Here is a 20024-nt window from a genome sequence, read left to right on the forward strand (position 1 = left end):
TGTTTCTATTAAGAAACAAACTCATCTACATCTTGAATGGCCTGAGGATGAGGAAATGTTCAGCAAATTTAAATTTTTTGGTCAACTATTCCTTTAACATTACTAGTGAACTCTAGGGACAAAATGCATTCAAAAAGCATCTCACCGTGCTGAGAGGCTCCCCAAGCCCAGTTTTTTGGCGACACCCTGCAGCATCTTCACAGGGTTTTGTCCAGGCTCACCGACATTACCACTCTTGCCTTTTTTCCCAGACTTAGTGTTTTTGGCCTTGGGCTTGTCTGCATCCTGAGTCTTAGCAGGAAGAGAGCGGTATACGTCCAGAGCGGAGCGGTTCTCCAGCCCTAGAGCCTGCAGACTGTGGATCAGCTGCTGCTGCGGTTCAGGATCGGAGCACTGGTTAGAGCGAGGGATGATGGGCCGGGTGCCGTGAACCAGCATCTCACAGGAGTCTGTGTAGATGAAGTGAAGCGCTTGCTCCAGCATCTCAGGGGGAACCTTCTCCAGGACCAGCAGATCACAGCCCACCGCGTCTTCTCCTTTCTTCACCTCTCCATCTTCTATACCCTCTTTGCAGCCCTCTGACAGGAGCACTTTACGAAAGAAGTCCGACCGCACAGACAGGATGTATTTGTGCACTGCGAAGGTGCGATCGCCAGCCTGCAGGGTCATGTCATGGATGCTGTCCGTCTCATCAGCTTCGGTCAGGAGGCGCTGGAAGTGCTGGGAGAACGTGGACGCAGAAGCAGTGGGAACTTCATACAAGCTGAAGAACAGAGAGAAGAAAAGTTAACAAGTAGGCTGAAAGTATAATACAACATGATTAAGATTGGGAACCAGTTCAGAAGTAAATACAGGAACATAATTTGCAAAACAAATTATTCCATTAATGGTTCTTGAATGCGGTTTTAAGATACTATTATAGCTTTTTCTTTATATTTTTTAATTTATTTTAATTTTAGTAATTTTGTGTGTCATTTATATTAGCTACTGTTTCAACGTTTCAATATATTTTTAATATTATACATTTTTTTAAATTAATTTTCAGTTATTTTAGTGCATCACATTAAACTAAGTGAAATGAGAAATGTTGCTTTGGCAGCTACTGTAGCTGAAATATATATTTTTAAATTTTATTTCAGTTAATGCTTATTTTTATTTCAAGTACCCTATTTTTATTTAACTGTATTAATCCTGTTTGAGTGTATGTATTCTTCCATCACCGTTGCAGGCATAAACACTGTGTTCTTACACAGTTTTCGAGCAGCAGTGCAGCCCTGAGCTCCTATTGCAGCACTGTGAAAAACTATTTTAGCGGAGTAACTTAACTGAGTAGTGAGCTTGGAGTCTGATTTTTGGGCCTACTTGACACTTCCTGCATTTTAATAAAATGTTCCTAACCATATAAACATACATACAGGTACATCTCAAAAAATTTGAATATTGTGAAAAACTGCATTTTTTTTGTAACTTATTTCAAAAAGTGAAACTTTCATATATATTTTAGATTCGTTACATGTAAAGTAAGACATTTCAAAAGTTTTTTTGTTTTAATTTTGATGATTAGAACTTACAGCTCATGAAAGTCAAAATCCAGTATCTCAATATATTAGAATATTTATATTTGAGTTTCAATTAATGACCACCCCTACAGTGTAAATTCCAGGTATCTCTTGTTCTTTGAAACCACAATAATGGAGAAGACTGCTGACTTGGCAATGATCCAGAAGACGAACATTGACGCCCTCCACAAAGAGGGTAAGTCACAGAGGGTCATTACTGAAAGGAGTGGCTGTTTACAGAGTGCTGTATCAAAGCATATTAAATGCAAAGTTGACTGGAAGGAAGAAATTGGGTAGGAAAAGGTGCACCAGCAACAGGGATGACCGCAAGCTTGAGAATACTGTCAAGCAAAGCTGATTCAAACACTTGTGAGAGCTTCACAAGGAGTGGACTGAAGCTGGAGTCAGTGCATCAAGAGTCTCCACGCTCAGACGTCTTCAGGAAAAGGACTATCAAGCCACTTCTGAACCAGAGACAACGTCAGAAGCGTCTTACCTGGACTGTGGAGAAAAAGAACTGGACTGTTGCTCAGTGCTCCAAAGTCATCTTTTCAGATGAAAGTAAATTTTGCATTTCATTTGGAAATCAAGGTCCCAGAGTCTGGAGGAAGAGTGGAGAGGCACAGAATCCAAGCTGCTTGAAGTCCAGTTCGAAGTTTCCACAGTCAGTGATGATTTGGGCTGCCGTGACGTCTGCTGGTGTTGGTGCATTGTGTTTTATCAAGTCCAAAGTCAATGCAGCCGTCTACCAGGAGATTTTGGAGCACTTTATGCTTCCATCTGCTGATAAGCTTCATGGAGATGCGGATTTGCTTTTCCAGCAGGACTTTAGCACCTGCCCACACTGCCAAAACCACTTCCAAGTGCTTTTCTGGCCATGATATTACTGTGCTTGATTGGCCAGCCAACATGCCTGACCTGAACCTCATATGGAATCTATGGGATATTTTCAAGAGAAAGATGAGAAACAGTCGATCCAAAAATCCAGACGAGCTGAAGACTCAATAGTGCCTCAGCAGAGCCACAGGCTGATCGCTTCCATGCCATTCCTCACTGATGCTGGAGTTTGTGCTAAAGGAGCCCCGACCAAGTACTGAGTGCAGAAATTAACATACTTTAAAGAACTTGAACTTTTCTGTTTTGTAAATGCTTTTTTTGATTGATCTTAGGAAATATTCTAATATTTTGAGATTTTGACTTTGGATTTTGACTTTCATGAGCTGTAAGCTCTAATCATCAAAATTAAAACAAAACAACTTTTGAAATGTCTTACTTTACATGTAATGAATCTAAAATATATGCAAGTTTCACTTTTTGAAATAAATTACAAAAAAAATGCAGTTTTTCACAATATTCAAATTTTTTGAGATGTACCTGTACTTAAGACAACAAAACAAAACAAAAAAGTTTATCATCTTTATGAGGGAGGAGAAAATGCCTCTCATATTTCTTCTGTTGCTGATGTCAAGCTGTGAAGCTCTGCTCCCAAATAAACTCTACAGTATTTAGGGACAGTTTTATTCATCAACTGGTAACATGGCTGATACTAATTCAGTATTTACAGTCTTTCCCCATATGTTAAGATGGTTAAATCACACTTCCACTTTGTTTATGTCTTAAAAAAACATCAATTTTGTAACTTCCTGGTTTTGCTGATAGTAATTTACAAAAACAAATCTGTGTTTGATTTTAAGACCACTTTTGTTTATCTTTGTATAATAAACAACTTTGATCAGAATAAACTAGAACTATTCACTGACACCGAAAGCCAGAAATGTTAGATTCCAGCATACCAAACGAATGAAAAGTCGTTTAGTCACACACATCTGTGCCCATCATTATCCGCACCTGGTTTTGGGATCGGCTTGCAGTACTCCAAAATTTCGGCCCTTAGAATCCATGGTGATGCTGACGGCTCTGTGGATGTAAGGAAGCTTCTCCAGACGGATTCGCTCATAAACACCCCCTCCGTCTGGGTGACCGGACACCTCCATGCCATCTGACACAACAGAGCATTTATGTGTAATGGGTCCTTCCTATATAGTTAGAAATCCTGTTTTATTTATACAATTTTCAGTGTTAAACTGATGGTCTCCGTACCTTTGTTGTCTACAGCTTTCTTGTACTGGCTCAGCCATTGTCCACAGAAGCCCTCTCCGTCCTGAGTAACAAACATCATGCTGTTCTTACTCAGGGCGATGTCTGACACGAAGACCTGTCGGCCATATGCCCAGCGACACGGTCTCACTGACGAGCCCGTAGAGCGCCAGCAAAACACCTGAAACATCAGAGAAAGACAGAAGAAAGCAGGAATATGAATAGAATGAATACAACACCAGCTAAATGGTTGTTAATGTGTTCTGAGTGGTTGCAAGGCGCCTTACAGACTCGAGTCAAAAACACACAGGCAAAAGGCTCTATGAAATCTGTTTTTTTTTCCAATACATTGTACCTTTTTCTGGATTTTCTGTATGTTGATTTTTTTCTGGATTTCATTGTAATGGTTAAATAAAATTTTAGCAATCAAATATCAAGTGTAATTAATTAAAAGTTTAATAAAAATTTCGTTTTTATGGCTCTATGAAATCAGTTATATTTCCTCCATTATTCAATTTTATTTTGCGATTTCTGATTTATATTTCTGGATTCCTTTTAAATGGTTTAATTATATTTTAATAATCACATAATGATATAATTTTATTCATAATTCATACTGTACCCATTTAATAATTTAATCATATTTTTACAATAACAGGCCTTAATTAAATGTTTAATTTAATACAAATTTACTATCAAAAATGGTGGTAATCAAATTAAGACATAAAACATTAACAATTGAATTAATCCTGAAATGCAATCAAAATATAATTCATTTTCCTAAATAGACTTTTTGCCACAATAATGCATATCACAGTTTGATTATTAGCGCTGTCTGACTTTTGATTTATTCATCCGAAATTCCATGGGACCATACATTAGACAGTAAATTCCATTTTTATGACTGGATTCCACAATTTCATCTGTGTTTTCCACATCACAGAAAATCATAAATCAGACTTCTTAGAAAAGCAGTAATGCACCTCTTATCAAACAAACACGCCGCGTGATCAGAGGGACCATGGTTTGTTTAAATCCCTTGTGAGCAACTGCAAAAATTACGGTGTTTGCTAATTAAAGCAGGCATTTAATAAACAGATGGACTGACAAGCTGTAAAGATATAAAGGCAAATAATTCTGGCATATTACAGGCATACGTGCTTGGCAAATTAAATGCCAGCATCAATAGAAGCATAAGAAGTTTTTGTTTTTTTGTTGACAACTGTTTATTATGTTTTTAATGGTAGTACAAAAAAAAGCAGCTGTACAAATTTAAAACCCATCCCACCCCTTGGTAGACACAAAAAAATAAATAAATAAAATAAATAATAAAGACATAAATTAATATTAATCGATAAACAAATAACAATAAAATAATTTTTACAAAGATTTTAGAAAAGAAGACAACATTAAAAGCTGAATGCCATGAATTTGCAGTTTTCATGTTAGATGCATGTATTTGAGAAGTAGAGAGTTCCATCGAGATAATGTCCAACAGATACACCGTCCAGGTTCATCTGTCCATTGTGTGAGGAGGATTCCAACAGTTGACCAGCTATTTTTTTGCTGCTGTGAAAGCAGCTAACAGTAAAGATCTTTGTTGGACGGACAAGGTCATTCATGAAAAAATGGCGCAGAGTCAAACATATCTCAGTACCCAACAAATATGATAGGTCCAGTGAGAGCTGGTGAGAGTCCAAAAAGATGAGAGAGAGAGGCACTCCCTAAAAAAAAGTGCAAAAACGTGCCTAAAAATCCTTGGGAACAGAGATTACACTTAGGAAAACACGACAGATTCATATAAAAACGTTCATTGGAGTCAAGTAAACCCTATGCAGCAATTTCCAATGAATCATTTGGTGATTAGGGTTTTTAGAAGACAATTTAAACATACCCCATACCTGATAAAGGAAAATAAAACATGCACATCCTCATTAAGATCCTTAGCCCAAACAGTTGTGATAGATAAAGGTTTGTATGAATGCTCAAGAAGAAAGAGATAGATGACTGAAGCAGAGGAGGGAGATTCCTCAGAAGGAAGGATTAGTTTGTGTAAAGGATGAACAGGCAGAGAGTTCCAAGGCACCCCATACACCCGAAGGGCCGATCTAATGCGCAAATATATAAAGAAGGAGGTGCCTGGCAAATTATATTGAGTTTTAAGATTCTGGAAGGATTTTAAACCACTATCATCATAGATATCTCCCAGATTGTTTACTTTACTATGAGTCCATTGCGGACAATGAAATGGAGTACTGCCTGACAAAAGGTTATTATTGTGGAAAATAGGTGAATGCCTATGCCATTTTGTAGCTAGTTGTGAACGTCTTTCAACATCCCTCCATGTGGAGAGGAGATGGGTTACAATGGGACCAAACCGAGATTTACACTGCCTAAGCAGAACTCCCGAAAAAACAAGATGCATCAATTTATACGGATAAACGATAAACAGAAGCGTCAGGATCAAACCAAACTGATAAAGGGCGGAGGGAAAAGGCTTGAGCATACAGTCTATAATTAGGGAAAGAAAGGCCTCCATGTAATCTACGTCATTGTAAGGTAGTCAGTTTAATATGAGGACGTTTCCCATCCCATATATACCATGAAACACATGCATCTAGTTTATTCCAGTAGCCAACCGGTGGAACGAGAGGAATCATGGAAGAAAATAAATTAATACGTGGGAGAACATTCATTTTAATCACCGATATACGGGCCTGAAAATAAGCAGGAAGACGAGACCAATTTTCCAAATATGAGGATACTTTGGCTAGAATACCATTATAGTTTTTTGAGACGATTTCCTGCAGGGAAGGAAAAACATCTATCCCCAAGTACTTAAAGTTTTGAACCAATGGAATAGATATAGAAAGGGACATAGAATCAATTTTAGAATTGAGGGGAATTAACATGACTCCAATTAATTTTAAACCCAGAGAGAGATCCAAAATGGTCAAATAAATTCAGCACATGAGGAATGGACTGTGACGGCTTCTCCAAAAACAATAAGATATCATCAGCAAACAAAGACATATGATGATGAGTATTCCGTATATTTATGGGAGAAATAGCTTCAGATTGTCGGACCGCTGGAGCTAAGGGTCCCAAGGATAGGGCAAATAAGAGAGGAGAAAGTGGGCAACCATGACGAGTTCCTCGATGTATAAAGAGTGGGTTTGAGCGAACAGCACCTGTGAGAACAGTGGTGTTCAGTGGAGAACAGTGGCTGCTGGATTGACATACAGAACTTTTATCATATTTATGAAACTCAATCCCAGGCCCAGATGCTGTAGAACCGCCCATAAATAGTTCCATTCTAGCTGGTCAAAAGCTTTCATCGCATCTTGAGATAATACTGTGCAAGGAGAGGACAAACTATTCTTTGAATTAATAATATGATATAACCTGCGTAAGTTATCCAAAGCTGAGCGAGATTTAATGAATCCTGTTTGGTCATGATGAACTATCCTATTCATAAATTTCTCTAGACGACGAGATGGTACTTTAGCATATAATTTAACATCAGTCCCTATCAAAGAAAGTGGCCGGTAACTAGAACAGGAAGTTGGATCTTTCTTTTTTTAACGAGAGAAATAACAGCTATATTAATAGATGGGTGAAATGAGCCTTGAGTAACTGAAAAATGTATCATATCTAACATGAGGGGGCCTAAATGAGACCAAAAAGTAGTATACAATTCGACTGGAATGCCATCTATACCTGGGGATTTCCCCTTGTTCATAGATCGAATTGCTGACTCCAGCTCCTGAAGAGTGATCGGTTCAGCCAGGTATTCTGAATCTGAATCTGACAGCCTAGGTAAATCAAGATTGGACAGAAAAGATGCAAAAGAGTCAGGGTCGCCATCAGCAGAAGAAGTATAAAGGTTAGAGTAAAAAGAGTGAAAGGCGATATTAATGTCTTTTGGGTCTGTCATAACGAGCCCAGATTGGGATTTCACTGCTGAAATATTAGCAAACTTTTCAATGTTGCGTAATCTTAAAACTAAAAGGTGGCTTGGTCTACTCCCTTGAAAATAATAATTCTGCCTGGATCTTTGGATCAGGAATTCTGCCTTGGATCTCAGCAATGAATTGAGTTCCGACCTAACCGCCATGATTTTACTGAGTGTATTGTCTGAGAAACAACGCTGATTATCTCAAGTCAGATTCTGGAGCTGTGATTCCAGTTCAACTATCTTTTTGTGTCAGTTTTTCTGAAGGAAAGAGGCATATGAAATTGAGTTATTCCTTATAAATCCTTTAACTGCATTCCAAAGTGTTCGAGGATCATCCACTGAACCTTGGTTAATTTCAATAAACTCAGAAAATTTATTTCTGAATTGACTGCAAAAATTTTCATCCTGTAACAATTTAGGGTTTGATCCGAGGGATCAAAGATAATCTGCACAAATTTCCGCAAATTTATTTCTTGAATACTGATTTCATTTGATTGGTATATTATTCTACTTGTTTTTATTCTGTTGTTTTAATTAGAAATGATAAAAAACAAACATATTTTTTTGAATTTGACAAAAGATTACATACTTTTAATGAAGTTAGAAAAATGCCATTACAAAGGTAAAAACAAAATACCCTGTAAATCACTTTAAGGAGTCAAGATTTGTTCGACTTTCTTTTGTTCTCTCATCTCCCCTGTAAGAAGATCCAGTTTAGAGCATAGCGACTGAACAACTGACATGTGAGAAGTGAACTCGTTCCACATCGCCATCAACTCAGTTCTTAGAATGTCCTCAAAGTGTGTAACAGTGTTCGCCATCTTGTCCATCATATCGCTCGAGGTCGGTGGCTTGGGTTTCGTCTTAATCGGAGAAGCCGACGGAGACAACTCCTGATGTTTACGACTGCATGCCATCAGGTAAAGCACCCCCAATTAATAAAACTTGAAACAAAACAGAAAAAATAAGCAAAAAAAAGGCCAAAAGTACGGAGCTCTACTCGAGTGCGACTAGGTTCATGAGCACGTCACGTGACTCTTGATTGAAGCATAAGAAGTTTTCATTATAGAAAACCACGTTTTAAAATATATAGATATGAAAACACACTGGTATCAACGCTGTGAAAATGCAAAATCATTAAGCATGACTAACTTGGATCCCATTCCACTAACTGTGCTGGCCCAGCTGATAGGCTTTTATCAGGCATGTACTGACCCACAAGACTGAACATCTTGGTTAAGCAGACATTATAACCAGCTGTATTATGAGGGAGTAAAAAAAAGTCAGCAATAAAAATGAAACACTGTTCGGAAACTTAATAGTTTAGTGGCCAATTACTACTTAGCACTTGTCAGAGTAACAACTTATTTCTGTCATCTGATGCTAGTACCAAAGTTCTGCTTTGGATACTATAGATCAAATATTATTTTACACAGGCTAGGGAATCATGTTGGCAACTGTGAACAGTCACTTGTCCCTAGCTTGGTTTAGATCCTACCTGTCAGATCACTACCACCGAATTTGTGTAAATGAAAAGCTGCCTGACCAATCTATTGCAAAATACAGTGTGCCACAAGGCTCGGTCTCAGGCCCTTTGTTGTTCTTGTACTTTAGGTGATAATATTAGGATACACAGCATTAGTTTTCACTGTTATCTAGACCACAAATATTATCCATACTTATTCAAGTTCAAATGAACGTTTTCCATGATGATGGATTGTACTGAATGTATGTCAAGTCGTTTAGATAAAATTATGGCAACACTTTATTTTAGGGTTTCTTAACTAGTTGCTAATTAGCATGCATATTACTAGAATATTAGCCATTTATTAGTAATAATTAAGCACATATTAATGCCTTATTATACATGACCTTATTCTACATCCCTAGTCCTACCCAATACCTAAACCTAACAACAAAGAACAGCCTTTGCAATAGAATATTTTGTAACAATGTAAATGTCTTTACTGTCACTTTTGGTCAATTTAATGCATCCTTGTGTAATTAAGCCATTAATTTTGGTAACACTTTATTTTAGGATCTCTTAACTAGTTGCTTATTAGCATGCATATTACTAGAATATTACTTAGTAGTAATTAAGCACATATTAATGCCTTATTCTATATGACCTTATTCTACATCCCTAATCCTACCCAACACATAAACTTAACAACTACCTTACTAACTATTAATAAGCAGCAAATTAGGAATTTATTGAGGGAAAAGTCATAGTTAATACGTGTTCCCTATTCTAAAGTGTTACCAAAATTATTTTAGAAACAAGCATTTACAGCTACAGAGGAAAGCTAGACATTTATCTTTTAGTAGCTACATTGATATTTATTTGAGACTGACGGTGTGTTCACTTGAGCATTGATGTGAATATTCAGACAGCATCTTCTTTTGACTGTTGAGTGATAGACTCACTCTTTCGGTAAAAGAACAGATATTAAAACAGGGATTGTAAAAACTCCATCATGAGCATTTTTAGGGAGAAACAGGTGTATTTGTATGATTAGGACAGATCAGTTGACTATGGGAACAGACTGCTTTGGGCTTTAATCCAAGTTTATCTTAAACTTTGTTACACAAGGTATATTTTTGGGCAATATTTTTGCATGCATACTTAAGAGAGTGAAGTTCAGTTCAGTGTCATATATCACTCACCCTTCCAGCTTCATCTAGAGCCAAAATCACCAGTTTTTCTCCTCCACCATCATGCAGAAGCTGAGGATCGATACGATGATCCAAACTACCACCGCTCACAAGAACTTTCTTCACGTTCAGCTGTCTGGAGGACAACACGAGGACAGTGTTAACAATAGCTAAGTTTCCATTTAAAGCTGTGAATTAAACTTGTGAAAAATTGGAAAATTGCATTAAACATTTGCAAATAGAACAGTTTCCATCTCATGTGTTCAAGAGAACAAAATCATCACTTCTTGGGAAACTGGTGCAAAGTATTAGTAATACAATAATAAAGAGTAGCTTCAGCCAGGAAACCTGTGACTCTTGAAACCTTGTTTCCTGCATAATAAATTAATTGTGCCTCAGAGCATGCACACGAAATGCAATAACAAACGCTGTCATGTTATCTTGCATTTGGACGTCTGATGTTTGGGAACTCAATCATGTGAGACACCTCTGGGAGGTAATTATACTAAATCATTTTGATGACAGACTGACAGACTCAGGCATTTCAGAAGGACTAAAACAATATTTTAGATGGTTGAGATGGATGAGAAAATTCTTCTGGTTAGACTGAACTAAATCTGATCGCTGACACAACATAACGGCAAACCCTATTCTCCTAACTCCACTCACTTGGATGCCAGTTTCTTGCACTGATAATCTGCCAGCAGGTACACGTCTCCCTTTTCGGTCATGCACACAGTGGCCCCATTGCTGGCTGCAACCATAGCGATGGTCACATCCTTGTGGTGCAGAGCGGACACCTGTCGAGGAACAGTCGCGCACTTCTCTCCATTGGGCTCCAGCAGGTAACCTGAATGTATCACAATGGTTGGACCACAAGTTTTCATATGGGAAGAGGCAAATGAAGCAGATGCTCTGATGAAATTGCATGAAGAGGATTTGCGAAACACCTGAGAGACTTTAGATCAGTTAAACAATCTGTTTGTTTGTATGTGATAAACAGATCTGGGTACTTAAGCAGCTTACCAAGCTGGCCACCATTTAATCCCATGGTATACACCGCATCTCTGGTACAGAGAACAGTGTGGAACCTGCCAGCTGCAACACCAATCACAGACCTTCCTTTCAGGGACTTAGATGTGACCTGTGGTCAATAGAGAATAACATAAAAATTACACACTATTTTTCCAATTGAACACTGTAAAGCTGCTTTAACACAATCTTTATTGTTAAAAGCACTATATAAATAAAGATGGCTTGACCCAGAATTTTTATTTTGATGCATCACTAGTTTTGTGATACCGTGTGTCAAATCCAGGCTGACCGACCTGTTTGGGAACTTGGCTGGAAGCAGGAGGAGGTGCCAGGCCCAGCTGATGGTGGGTGTTGAGCCCAAAGGTGTAGACATACCCCTCCTCTGTCAGAACAACAGTGTGATCTCGGGCCGCTGCGATCTGAGAGCAGTGATGGGACAAAAGCCCCTCCACCATCCGGGGAACCTTTGATATGAACGAGGACACCAAGTCTTAGAAAGACAGCAGATGTAGAAATATGTGCATCAACCCACACCAAAGTGTCTTACCAGATATGTCTGTTCATCACCATGTCCGAGTCGTCCGCCCTGTCCATGTCCACATGTGTACACCTGACCCTTCTGGGACAGGAAGACCGAGTGGAACTTACACAACACCACCTTAAAAAGACACAAAAACACAACAATCTTACCATCATCATTCAATTAATTCTGAACGTGTCGCGTGTCCATATTGCACCAAAATGCGACACTGCACTCCCTTGGGTCCACAGCAACACACCCGCCACGCGTGAAGTCGATTGGATGAACGGTTCTCGACATAAGAATGCAAACATGTTCAGCCCCCTCCCTCCGAAGCTTCGAATATTCAGTGTTGATTAATACCGAAGCTTCGAAGCTCAAAAAATGGTATTCGGACCAGCCCTAATTCTTTGATAAACAGAAAATTCAAATAAACTGTTTATTTGAAACAAAGTTTTGTAACATTATAAATGTCTTTACTGTCACTTTTGATTAATTGCATCACTGCTTAATAAAATGGCCTATTTCTTGGAGGTAAATTTATACACACAAACACACTGACTGATTCGGCTGCTGTAGTTTTAGACACAACCTTTCAGATAAACTGGTAAAAAAAATCACTGTAAAAACACTAAAGCAAGTTGCATCTGCAAAATGAAAGAAAACACCCTGAAAGATCTTTTTCTAAGGACCAATTTCACTTTTCTGGGCCATTTTTGCAAAGACATCTAACGCAATAACATTTAGACATCTTTAAGTGTAGCAAATACTTTAAAAGGCCACTGTAAATATGATATCACTGAAGATTATCGGTTGATTAAGAACGGAGACCTGGACAGAATAACTGCAGGCCAGAACGAACCAGCTGCGTTCTGCTCATCACAAGGGCTTGACTTTTAGCCATGACAGCTTTGCCCTTTCTCTACAAAGCATGCCAGCTCTGGATCGGCTCGGAGTCGACCACAGCAGAGCAGGGCTGCCAAGGTCAACATCATCATTAATTTAACACACTCCTCAAGGCTGAAACAGAAGCAAGAGATGTTCTGTAAAGCGTCCAAACTCTGCGATGACTGGCAGTTGCTCTCACTGGCTGCCATATACGCGTGCATTCGCAGCGCTTATTTAATCTGCTGCTGTTATCCCTGAATGAATATTTTAATATTTAACCAAAAGCATCTGCAGAACAGCGTGGCGGGTCACAATGCGCTCTCTTTCCATGTAAGGGGGCATTGGAGAGCCGATGAAAGGGTCAGGAAACAAGATCCCGCATCACAACGAGCAGAGTAAAATTAAAGGACCGTCCTGCACTTTAGAAATTAATTAGCCGAATGTAAGTACACACACAGACTGAACAATAAAAAACGAAATGCATTGCTTAAGAGTCTTCTCAAGAGTAAGATGCATCTCTAGAAACTTTCCATCATCCTAAAAGGCTGACATTTTTGGCTTAACGCACTCATTTTAATCGCCCCTTAACCACTTGGGGCTTCTCCTTTCAAAAATGCCCCAAACCCAAGTGAAAGGCTGACAATGGGATCACGAAACACTACAGGATCACATTTCCCATCCACATACGAGCACATGCTGGTTATCCATCCAAAATGCAAATGAGTCCCCGCTATGACCACGGAAAAATGGAAACTTATCCAGCGTTAAAGCATGATGTTGGCATCTTTCAGGGTCAGGTATGCCAAAGCAGTAACACTCACCTTAGTTGCATGAGTTCCAACACAAAGCTTCTCTTCATCAACCAGAACATAGTTTTCATCCTCGAGGGCATTTTCAAGAACAATTTACAGAGTAACAAAGAGGTCTAAGTTTCCTCGGATGGTTTGCCGGGACCCTGGGAGATTTTTGTTTTGAAGGAGGTTCCCTGTGAGGAGCCTGTTATCAAGGCAACACTCGCAGGTCCTCTGTTTTTACCGTCCTCTCTTGTTATCACATGTAACCCTGGGGAGTTTTAGGCCCTGCTAACTCGCACAAACCTCAGGGAGTTGCATTGCAGATGAGGATTTCATAACACTATGTGCCTCATCAGCAGAAAATAATCCATATAGATGTATAATGATGCAGAGAAGTTTGAGAGTAAAATAATTAAATACGCTTTTGAAGATAAAAACTCTCTTAAGTGTTATTAGCCATTTTTTCTTCATATATTTTTTCTAATATGATAATCTTTTTCTCTTACTGTATTTTACTGTATTGTAGTTTCTTTGCATTTTTTGAAAATGCACATAACTTTGGTACACTTTTTAAGTACTTCATAAACAGGTGTGCACCATAAGTGGTACGCAGGAGTGCATGCACGACCAAAATACAAAATGCGTTGTGTAAATAATGCTGCGTTCACATCATGTCGTAATTACCGTAATTCCGAGATTACAACACGTTTGCTGTTCACGTCCTTGGACTGGGGATTATTTCTGTAGTTTCTATAGCGTCAGTCAACAAAATGAACTCGCATGAAAGAATGTTACTGTTAGCTGTAAAACAATACAAGTAATGGTTGCTATGCAAATGCATTATTATTACACTTCATAATTATTTCTTTATAATTATTACATGGATAGCCTAGATATCGAACTCTGTGCTGCATGTCTTTCATTTATGTTCACATTACTTTTGTATGAAGACATCTACATTGGCAAATATTACAAGAAATTACACAAATATTACGAAATAACTGTTTAACTGGCTCCACATGAGGTGCAGCGGTCACATGGTACAAGCCGCAGATCTCAGTTCACAAGTTGTAATTACGAGTTCTACGAGGACATGAACGCTTTTTACAAGTTGGTTTCTCGTAATTACGATATGGCGTGAACGCACCTTATGTTCAGAGCTCTCATTTGAGTACCGACATGGTTAATGCACAATTACCATTTTAGATTGACAAACTGTAATACTAAGATTTCTATTTGAACAAAAGGCGTAAATCTAGGCTATCCGCTGTCGTTTTCAAAGCATAATTCAAAACTGTGACATTTCATTCACTGACGCTCTTCAATCGGCAGCGTGTATACTTGCTTGACAGCAACCCACCAAAATAAAAGCTTGTTGATTTTAAGTTTGAAAATTATGAAAATTCATATAAAAAAAAAAAAAATTTTTATTGAATACTCCCTTTTTATTTCAAAATATAAAATAGGCTGAAAAACATATGTGCAGCCTTGTTAATAAATAATAAAATAATAATACTGATTGAATTGATTAAAAAAGGACCAAACATTATTGATTAAAATAAATTGTAAGAAGAAACAGAAAATACTACATGGAAAAAATCTGACTTATTTAAAACTTTAGTAACACTGAACGACATTTACCTGCTTCACATAGATCCGAGACCTGGAAAACAGATCCAGGATCTCAGGATGGTGTCTGCTCTCCAGGTTTCCATGTCCCAGACTAAAATTTGTGTTGCTTCCCCAAGTGTACACTTCAGTAGGGTCTGCGATGAGATCACATCAACAAAGTGAGTTATGTGCTTGTGTTTGTTAAGTTTTGAGGTAACAACTACTGTTTATATCTAAAGCACTTTTTTAAAAAACAGCAAGTGTTTATCAGTGCTGTCCATGCATAAAAGAATAAAACAGTAAAAGAAAGCAGCTCTCACATAGCGTCAATTGCCAGACTATAAAAATAAGTGTTTAGGCTAGATCCAAGTCTCTACTCTTCAAGCGAGAATTCAATCAATCATGTCACCCAAGTTTCTCTGCAAAAACAGACACATTTTCAAAATTCTCATGTTTTTGTGTTAGTTTTTTTAAACCAGTCAAAATAACCCAACTGCAGTTTGATTGAGATTAATTGGAATGCACAAGGAAAAAACAGGATTTCTGAGAATTGTTAAAAACAGAGTTACCTGTTTTTGCAAATGAAGGTGTCTAACAGCACTGCGTGAGTGTATATAAGCACCGTATGTTGCTTGCTTTTGGAATCTGATAGTGTGCTTGGATCCAGAAATGGTGATGTCAGACTAAACGTGTATTGATAAGGGGCAATTTTGGTTTCAATGATTTAAGGTTTAAGCCAAAAACAAACACACTCTCATTTAGTCGCCATCATGCCATTAAAAACCCTCATTTGACACAGACTGTTATGCATTAATTTCATTCATATCATTCACATGTACACATATTCAGTCTTGCAGCATGAAGGTGAATGACTTCGTTTGGACTGATTAATGAAACCAAAAAACACTACCGGTTCTGACTTGTCTAATAGCTAGATGTTATGTGTCAATATGCAAAAGTGCTACTGCAGAAGGGAAAATTAAAAAAAGTAACTTTTGAAAAATGACATGCAGGTATAGATTTATATGAGTATGGATAAATGAGGACAGAATTTTAAAGTTAAGGTAAACAACTTATTTAATAATTATCATAAATACTTATTTAGCACTGGCACAGTCGTAAATATTAATAATTAATTCATGTTGATTACCAGTGTTTCTGAACACAACGTGAGCTGGGCGGTCCTTCATGGTGAGGTCTAGGGCAGAGAGACCCTCCTTGTCCTGGATGGACAGCGCTCCACCGCGCTGGGACACGAACATAAACACGTGCAATGAAAGACAACCACACAAACCAATAAACCACTGGAATGGGGAGGAAAAGATTAAGCTGTTCTGGTGACTCACATCCCACAGTAATTCATGACTGACTCATGTATAACCCAGGCATTATTTGCTTATTTTGAGATTACTGGCCCATGAATATAACACTCACTTGGCCAAATTAACAGAAGTGGTCTATCACTAATATCAGCCAGTTTTGGATGGGAAAAAGCACACTTGTTTGTTTTCTGTTCATTTTAAAAGGTGACGTGTGCACAGTGTTGCCAATCTGCGGTTTTCCCACTGAATTGGGCTTCTTTAACACTGTTGCCGAGGCTTGTTTTTCATGTCCGCGGGTTGAAGCGACCCCAATAATGTGATATTTAGCCCCTGCAATGAGAATTTTACCAGGGGAACCTCGCCAAAAAATTGGTATTTTACCCCCCATAATGCAATTTTTTTAACGGGGACCCTCCTCGAAACGCCATCGGGCTAGTTTTGAGTAGCAATTGGACGGGTTTTGTTGTGAAAACCTGGCAACCCTGAGTGTGCAGTTTCTGTGCCTCTATAATAATAATTATTATTCGTTACATTTATATAGCGCTTTTCTGGGTACTAGAAACATCAAAATGAACTGCCATTTTCATTTGAATTTTGTGCACATCATTTCACGTCAAGGCTGCGTTTATTTGATGTTTTTAGTTTGTGATTTGTGATGTATTGAAGGTTCAAAAGAACAGCATTTAATTGAAATATAAATCTTTTGAAACTTTACAAACGTCTTTACTGTCACTTTTGATCAATTTAATGCATTCTTTCTAACTAAAATTATTAATTTCTTAATTGACTGGTACAGTAGTGCAGATCCCCAAAAAACATTAAGCAGTTAAAACTGCTTTCAACATTAATAATAATCAGAAATGTTTCTTGATCATAAATCAGTATATTAGAATGATTTCTGAAGATCATATGACACTGAAGACTGGAGTAATGATGCTGAAAATATAGCTTTCCGTTACAGGAATAAATTACATTATATAATATCTTTACATAGAAAACACTTATTTTAAATTAAAATAATATTTCACAATATCCCTGAATTTTTGTAATAGAGACTTCTTTCAAAAACATTAAGAATTCTTAATTACACCAGACTTTGACCAGTAGTGTTTATCAGCGGTCACCCTTCTTTCTAAATACTGTATTGGCAGCAGTCAGTGAAACACTGGTATTAATGAGGCAGTGCTCACCTTGATGAGCCCCATGAGGCAGTGAATTTGCCCGTAGAAGGCGCTGCGATGCAGTGCGGTCCACCCTGACTCCTTGTCCTTCGCCAGCATGTCGGCGTGTTTGCTGTCCAGGAGCCACTGAAGCAGGTCACACTTACCCAGAGAGGCCGCGAGGTGCAGAGCCGTGCGTCCAAACTCGTCCCGCAGGGTAGCTGCATTGTGACAGTGGACAGACAGAAAGCCCCGCAGACGGGCCTCCGAGCCGCTGGTCAAAGCGGCGATCACTTCCTCTGCGTGTCTCACAGAGCAGCACTTTGCTGTGCAGTCTGGGCTTCCCAGACTCATTTTAGCTTCACACCCGCTAAATTACAAATCCCCCAAAAAATTAAAAATACCCACTTCCACCCACAACTTCTCAGACAAACATATAAATTAATTTCTCAAATGACTGCAAAAAATTAAAAAACTAAATGAAAAAAATTAGGGAATAGGTATAGCCTTTCTGTGAATTCAGGGCGCTAGAATTGTGCAAGTGTTGAGATTCCACAGCACCCTAGCGGCCCCCGGGAGTGAAGATCTAGCTCATCTCAAGCCACCATGGCGTCAACACCTTCCACAAAACCTCTGGAACAATCATTAGCATCAAAGAAAATACTAATTTCTCTGTACAAAAGCATACAAATATATTTCAGTTTCCTCAAAAAATAAGTTAACTTGTAATCTATCTATATATTGTATTTTACAAAAGGCAAATCCTGTACTGTCCATTCAAGAGTCCATCAAGCTTGAGGGGAAAGACTCCTTCCCCCCAAACCGCTCCACCATTTAAGCCTCCATAATTGCAAAAGGTGCCTGAAAAGGAAGAATGGCTTTCAGATTAATATCAACTTCATTATACAACAATCCTACCAAAACAGCAACTAAACTGCAAAATTGACCAGATCGGACACAGTTGTGCCTACATGACTACACTAGGCTGAAAACCACATAAAGCACTCAAATTAGTTCTGTTTTATGTAAAATTATGCATAACATAGATGGGGTTTTTCTTTAGTTATGGATGCTTTTTGTTTGGTTTTGTTTGTTGGGGGGGGGGGGGGGGGGGTTCAAATTCAGCCATCCTTAAAATAAATAAATAAATAATCTTGCTTTTCAAACTCAATAGTTGATCTACTAACAATATTCAACAGTGGATTTTGTTGAGATTATCATAGTTTTCATATGTAATAAATCTCAAATGGATGGTCATATTTTAAGATTGGGTCTAAAAGGCAAAACATTAAATATATACAACAATGGCATTAGAAAAGTAGTAATAAAACTTCTTAAGTAGAAATAAATTAAACAAAAGTTTATGGAATAATCCTTTTTAGTTTCCAGGTCAGTGTTTAACATAACCTTTGCTAGTTAATAACACACATAATCAAAAGTCCACATCCTTGAAACATTATGAAGAGCTGCACTTGTAGTTTGACACCTGCACCATCAGCTAAATATGGCTTCAGTCTCACTGCATCAGTTTTATGATATTAATGATCAGTTTGTGATCATAAATGTGTTTAAATCTCAAATAACTGAGCAAATGATTGAGTTCAAGCCATTAGTGACCATCTGGAGACCACAAACCTCTCTCTCTCAGTCAGGGACTCAATCAAACTGTGATCTTTAGTGTAAATAATGAATCATTAAAACACGACCCGATCGCAGATATGATATAATAATGTGTGAGACCTGACACATCATCATATTAATGAAGCAGACTGAACACTGCCAGATGAAACACACAGCGCTAGTATCGCTCGCTCACCTGACGCTAGATGAAGGAAAAGCTCATGTTTGTGTTGTGTCCTGTGCGGCAGATCCACAGAAACATCTTTAAACGAAACCTTGATGTTTTGCAGCAAATATGTTGCAGTGGAGTTAGTCGGCTGAGTAAGAGCTAGAGGTGTAGACACACGAGTAAGACGAATTCTGATTGGCCCATCAGACATGTATCCTTACATTTCATTGGACAGTTCAGTTTGCAGTATCGTTATTTGTCATTGGACGGTTCGGGGTGTAAAAGGACTCCACAGTTTGCGCTTGTGACACAAACATGTCATATTTTATTGTAAATATTCCAGTTTTTTTATCATTATGCGCATGTCTTGTTGACGGACTACGCTGTATGCTGGTTGCTGGTGTCATGGCGAGCTGGCGAGGGAGTCCCCTCTCTTGCGTCAGCCCTGTGGGGGCGGGGCTTACGGGGCATACCTAACACATGAGTCACATGACTCTTATTATCATATTATAGATAGATTGGATGGATGGATGGATGGATGGATGGATGGATGGATTGATGGATGATGGATGGATGGATGTATAGATGGATGGATGGATGGATAGATGGATGGATGGATGGATGTATAGATAGATA

General features: G+C 38.3%; 1 protein-coding gene across 1 annotated transcript in view; it reads right to left on the reverse strand.

The window, feature by feature from the left end:
• Positions 1-19795, reverse strand: part of LOC306878079 (inhibitor of Bruton tyrosine kinase-like) — a 32863-nt gene extending 13068 nt beyond the window's left edge. The window contains exons 1-12 of the mRNA XM_079430177.1: positions 19416-19795; positions 17630-18460; positions 16268-16364; positions 15148-15272; positions 11852-11962; positions 11598-11768; positions 11296-11413; positions 10939-11119; positions 10282-10405; positions 3660-3837; positions 3408-3558; positions 146-763 (exon numbers count right to left, since the gene is read on the reverse strand). Coding sequence (XP_079286303.1) covers positions 146-763; positions 3408-3558; positions 3660-3837; positions 10282-10405; positions 10939-11119; positions 11296-11413; positions 11598-11768; positions 11852-11962; positions 15148-15272; positions 16268-16364; positions 17630-17953 — 2198 coding nt within the window. The 5' untranslated portion in view covers positions 17954-18460; positions 19416-19795. The remainder of the gene's footprint in view (positions 1-145; positions 764-3407; positions 3559-3659; positions 3838-10281; positions 10406-10938; positions 11120-11295; positions 11414-11597; positions 11769-11851; positions 11963-15147; positions 15273-16267; positions 16365-17629; positions 18461-19415) is intronic.
• Between the last annotated feature and the right edge of the window lie 229 nt (positions 19796-20024).

Source organism: Barbus barbus (assembly GCF_936440315.1).
Source record: "Barbus barbus genome assembly, chromosome: 12".
In the NCBI taxonomy this organism is placed as follows: domain Eukaryota; kingdom Metazoa; phylum Chordata; class Actinopteri; order Cypriniformes; family Cyprinidae; genus Barbus; species Barbus barbus.